Source organism: Zea mays, chromosome 2, assembly GCF_902167145.1.
Source record: "Zea mays cultivar B73 chromosome 2, Zm-B73-REFERENCE-NAM-5.0, whole genome shotgun sequence".
In the NCBI taxonomy this organism is placed as follows: domain Eukaryota; kingdom Viridiplantae; phylum Streptophyta; class Magnoliopsida; order Poales; family Poaceae; genus Zea; species Zea mays.
In genome coordinates, this window is record NC_050097.1 from 219,169,499 (window position 1) to 219,174,954 (window position 5,456).

The following is a 5,456-nucleotide window of genomic DNA, read 5'->3' on the forward strand; positions in this document are numbered from 1 at the left end:
CGACCTTTCCTTCTGGCTGAGGGGGCTATCAGAGCTATCCAGAGACCTTAAAACTATCAAAGGAAAGAAGACACCAATTTCCCCCTCTGCCAATATTTTAAAATTTCAAAGAATACAATGTTACCAAAAGCAACACAACAAACAATACTTCCATACATAATAACAATTTTACCTTCAGACTCTCTCCAAACCGGAGCAACAGAACTGAAAACATACCACAAGCATACTGTAATAAAAGAAGAAAAGTCAACTTAGCATGATAGCCCACTCTTATTACATAAATGATCATACTGTCACACCAAGTATGATGAAAACCAAAACTAAATGAATTTCAAATGTTTACCTGAAAAACAACTGGAGATGAAGAGACAGATGCTCGCAGAAGAGCATACGAAAGATATGCTTTGACTGAATCAATGAAGTGAAATTTTTTTATGAACACATTGCTGACTCCCTTTAGCAATCCCTAAAGAGAATGACTACAAATAACATCAAAACAAACAAAAATGAACATTAGCAACCCCAGAGAAGTAAGCTAACCTGGAGCAGTTCAAGTGATAGCAGCCTTGTCTTGGTAGATACCGTCTCGGGCCTAAATAACTGCGATGCACGAAAAAAAACTATAACCGAATTTTATAGCAGGAGCAGTAGAGGAAAATTGACCTAAATATATAATGGCGACATCTTTGCTGTCTGGAATAGTCCTAAATCTAGAGTATTCTGAAATTGGCATGAGTTGTAGATTATGCAAAAATTCCAACAGCGACAACAGTAAAGGAAAATAGATTTCACTTTTGAAAGAATCCCAACATAACCTACAAAACATCTAACTGATATATATAAATAAGAACTATCAAGAAAGAATAATATACAACTAAAATCACATAACAAATATAGGTTTGCATAATAGAAAGAAAAGGTTGCCTTAATTCTGTGAGTCAATAATGGACAGACGTGCACATGCTACTATAAGTTTAAAGTATACTTCAATCAAGTCATATGCTTGCATGAACTTCTCTTCCCTTGTGACGTGTTCGACCTATTGGAGAAATAAAATAGAGCCAGTAAAAATAATGAGTTCCATGCAAGCAAACTGAAAATAATAGCTTTAGCAAGCCAAGGACAGTTTATATGTTATACTTTAATCACATAGAGAGATAGAGAGAGAGAGAGAGGTGAGAGAGCGGGAGGGCAGGCAACACTGTTAATATAAGCTATAAATCAAGAATTCTTTTCTGTAAATTCAGAAGTAAAACAGACACGTTCCTGTTGAAGGGACCATATGAACTCTTAAGGTAATCAACAATCAATTTTCTATATCTGCAGTCTGAAAAATGAGCTAGTAGATATATTCTAGTGAACAATATCTTAAGTTTCACTATATTTGCAGTTTGAATAATCTCATGAGCTATCGTCAATAATTTTGTTGATAATATGTTCACTTCCATTAGCGAGGAGATACTCGATCACAGCCAATACCTGTAAATGAGATACAACAAGCAGTTAGATCATGTACGAATAACCAATCTAAATAATGTATTCTGATGCATGTAGTCGTGTTTGCAAGATTTTTTTAAAAATAATATTGAAATATTTTTGGAAGCAATTCCCTACTCACTTCAAAGAAGTATATATAACTGGATGCTAATTGTTGTAGCAAACCAAAGCTCAATATTAGCTTGGCGACAACAGTTGAAGAGAGATGAGAAACAAAATACTTGCCCATCCTATGAACAAAAAAGGCAAGTGTGATTGTATCCTTTGAACATTGTGTCATTCTCTTTATCTAAACACGAGAGAAATATTCCAGAATCAAACTTGATCGACTGAAAAAATATACAAACATATAGGTCACAATAGCACCGTCTGACTTTTGTTTGGCTAAATGCACAGACTATAAGGATGTTAGCCTATAAGCTATATAAACATCCTCATGAGAAAGTAGTAACTAAATAATAGATTTGAACTTCTGCACTATCTATATCAGGATATCAGTTAAGAGGACTGCAAAAGTTATGATTCATCCAATTAACAATGACGAGTTGCTGTGAGCATCCAATTAACAATGACGAAATTCCCACCAAGGAAGGAAGAAGCTTCAGTTCATATCTTGCTGTGAGCAGCAACGACTTTGGGCCTGGAGGCCATCATCCACTGCCTCCCGATGGCCACCAGCTCGCCGGATTCCTTCTTCCGGATCTCCACTGCCACCGCCGTCATCCGCACTTTCTGCTCCACCACCCGACCATCCATCTCCACTTCATCCTAGACGCACAACATTTAAGTGTGGTTCATAACCCTTCTTTGCACCAACCTAAGCAAACTTTGGTTGCCCTGCTGTTACCCCCATTACCCAGAAAGCAGTAACTGTGTTGCTTCTGGGAAACAAAAGCTTCAAAAAGAAGCATGCCCTCTACTTCCTAGATAGAATAGAATGGACCTGAGACCTTTCTTCCTTGTGCTCAAGAATGTGCATCTAATGCTAACTGTGTGCCCGAGGAATTAAAGAGGCTATTACTTGAAAGACCAGGCTCACCAAACTGGACCCGATTTCTGTGAAAGGTGTGCCGTGAAAAAAAAAGATGTCCATAGCAAGTTTCATCTTCTAAGGAGTAATTTGATCAGAATCAGAATAGAGAAAAAGAAAAAAAGATTGGACTCTGCATGAACACCCCGCAATAATGTGCTCTGCTGACTGGCATCCATCCATGATGCCCTCTACTTATTGTTTCTTTTCTCGCTCACGGCTCACTCCAGTGTTAAAGACGCAGACTTATGCGAGAAACTGGAGAGGAGAGCGGTGTCGTGTGTACGCACATGGAGCTTGGCCGTTGTGAAGTAGGAGATGTCGTAGTGGATGGAGACCTTGATGATGCCCTCCACGGACATGATGGCCGCGGCGCACACGTCGTCCGCCGCCGCCACGATGGCGCCCGCATGCCAGTTCCCCTCCACGTCCTGACCAGGGGTAGGGGAGGGAGAGAGCCAAGCCAAGAACCTATCACACGACCTTTGGTCTCCACGAGAGCTGGGATGGGAGGAAGGAGGGACGGCAAGGCACGCACCGTGAGGTGGGGCGGCACGCGAAGCGAGCAGAGCGCGCGGCCGCGCTCCGCGAGGGACACACGCATGCCGGAGAGCGGCAGCGCGTTGAAGCCTCGGCCCGGGGCGTCCTCCGCCGTGGCGCCGGCGTTCTCCAGCCACCTGCGCGCCGCGGCAGACATCCACGCCGACGGCTCCACCGCGCCCATGCTGCCGAATGCTGTGTCGCGGATGACCACGCTGGCTACCTGACTTGTTTGTTTGACCGTCTGCGGTCTGCCTCGACCGTCGCCACACGCTCGCGTGAAGGGGGTTGTTGCACACGACGCGTGATGAGAACGGAGGAGGAGGAGGAGGCGGCGGGACAGGGGATATAGGGAGAGGTTAGCGAGTGTCTGAATCCCCTTCCATGGAGGTTGGGGCGCGCAGATCTGGGCGGCGTCAGACGCTCCCCTTCCATGGAGGCTGGGGCACGCAGATCCGGAGCGGCGTCTGATTCTCCTTCCATGGACGACGCAGACACGTCGATTCTGGAGATCTCCAACTGGAGAGAGCGGACGATCACAATAGCGCGGACGCGGCTGCCATGGATGCGGCTGCAATGGGCGGCGGCGGGGCTACGGGCGCGGGGAGGGGAATCGCGAGCGGGGGCATGCGACCGCGGATTTCGCCGGAAAGATAGCGAGGGCACACTGTACCGATTCATTATCTGGGCCGCACCAAACATCGCTGGAATACGGGCCACATGAAGATTTTAGCCCAGGACACGAGCATTGTTTGTGGTGCTTTCTTTACTATTGTGGTTAGTGCCATACCGGCTAGTGAAACAGGCAGAGAACGACTTATAAGCGTTGGTGCAGCCCCAAATGTTAACTTGCTAGCGGCTCAATGACGTTGGTAGAGAACGATTTAGGTAATGTTGTAGATATTTGTTTTGCTTGGCGAGGAAATGGGCCCCTGCTGGTTTGCATGCGTTGGGAGGGCGATTGCTTGGCGAGGAAATGGGCCCCTGCTGGTTTGCATGCGTTGGGAGGGCGAGGGAGCAGAGCTGCGCGTTGGGCCCGACCTGGGAGCCTGGGAGGCAGAACCGTGCACCATCTGAGGTGTGAAGTCTACACTATCCTCTTATATAGTAGTAGAGATTCATCATTATTTTATAAATTGGTTAAGTTGACACAGCTCGTGAGCCGGTTCGCAAGCTAGAATGAGCCGGCTCGGCTAGGCTAGTCTCGTTGCAAAAACGAGGTCGAAAAATAGGCTCGGCTCAGCTCGTTCGAGGCTCACGACCGCTTCGAGACGAGCCGAGCTGCTCCGAGCTCGAGCGGGCTCGCTAGCCTCGAGCTTATTTTCCAACCCTAAGTGGCTTCATGTTTAAAGAATGAGCAACTCCAAAAGGCTCTATATTCTTTCTCTATATAAATAGAGTTTTTTTGTACAAAAATATCTTCCAACGGCTTATCTAAATGGCTATCCAAATATAGACATCTTCTATTCTGGATTTATCACTAGCCAAATATAGAAAACGTGAATAACTCTCTAGAGTGCAAACAAGATATAGAAAGGTTGTTGGAGATTGAAAAGATATAGAAAATGATTTTTATGCAAATGACACTTCAAATGATAATTTAGAGAGCAGACTTTAGAAAAGGCTCTTGGAGATGCTCTGGGAAGACCCCGCTGGCATCACTAGCATCTCGTCGTTGAAGGACCTGACATAGATCCTCACCAGCTCTGCCTGAGAAAACCCTTGAGTCGGGGCCCTCCACAACACACATAAAATCATCAATGTCTCGGTACTACCACATAACCCTCGAGTGTACCTAGAGTGGGATGTGCCACCATGACACGACGTGTGCAAGCAATGTCGTCGTCATCAGCCCAGCACCGACGAGCTCCCTAATTATTCTCAGGATTAGCTCCCACATCGCGTCTAGATTCGGTAGCTCCTTTCATTGGACCATGTTCATCGTTGGCTCCCTCATTGGCATCTCCAGGCATGCCTAGGGCTTGACAATCACATAGACTTAGGACTCCCTCTAGTGCTACCAGTGACTAGTGAGGTCTGTCGAGATGTAAGACGACCAGGACCTTGGTCTAGAGCCAAGCTAGAACTAAACCTTGTCAATGTAGTTTCGATTGCTCGACGCATAAAGGATGAAGAAATGGAATGACAAGTTGACATAGGGCCTCACCCCATGAAGACTTCACACATATATGCGAAGGTCAATAGGACAAGGATGGAGTTCGGAGTAAGGTGACCAACCTAGAGACCATATAAGTTAAGGACACGAAGGAAAAACTTGACAACAGGAAGTTCACTAGAAAACGACGTGTGTCATTGTCGCACCACTATGAACAGGTTAAGATATCCTAGTATAGAAAAGCAAAGGTAATGTTGGACATAGGAGTGTCGT

At 45.5% G+C, this 5,456-nt stretch overlaps 1 protein-coding gene and 1 long non-coding RNA gene across 2 annotated transcripts; both read right to left on the minus strand.

Moving 5' to 3' along the window:
* Positions 1-450, minus strand: LOC103647868 (uncharacterized). The gene is made up of 3 exons (XR_563111.2): positions 344-450; positions 173-226; positions 1-84 (listed from the first exon to the last, which is right to left on the minus strand). It is a non-coding gene; the product is annotated as an uncharacterized lncRNA (long non-coding RNA).
* Positions 451-2,103: 1,653 nt separating this feature from the next.
* LOC103649312 (uncharacterized) lies at positions 2,104-3,251 on the minus strand. Its single transcript, XM_023301759.1, has 3 exons — positions 3,066-3,251; positions 2,818-2,958; positions 2,104-2,265 (listed from the first exon to the last, which is right to left on the minus strand). The coding sequence occupies exons 1-3, from the start codon at positions 3,249-3,251 to the stop codon at positions 2,104-2,106; spliced, it is 489 nt and encodes a 162-aa protein (XP_023157527.1).
* Between the last annotated feature and the right edge of the window lie 2,205 nt (positions 3,252-5,456).

Excerpts from the sequence above, each read along its gene's own strand:
- LOC103649312 (XM_023301759.1), bottom strand. The coding sequence starts at position 3,251 with ATGGGCGCGGTGGAGCCGTCGGCGTGGATGTCTGCCGCGGCGCGCAGG. Across the intron at positions 2,959-3,065 it reads GCGTGCCGCCCCACCTCACG|GACGTGGAGGGGAACTGGCA; the intron begins GTGCGTGCCTTG and ends ACCCCTGGTCAG. Across the intron at positions 2,266-2,817 it reads TCACAACGGCCAAGCTCCAT|GATGAAGTGGAGATGGATGG; the intron begins GTGCGTACACAC and ends TTGTGCGTCTAG.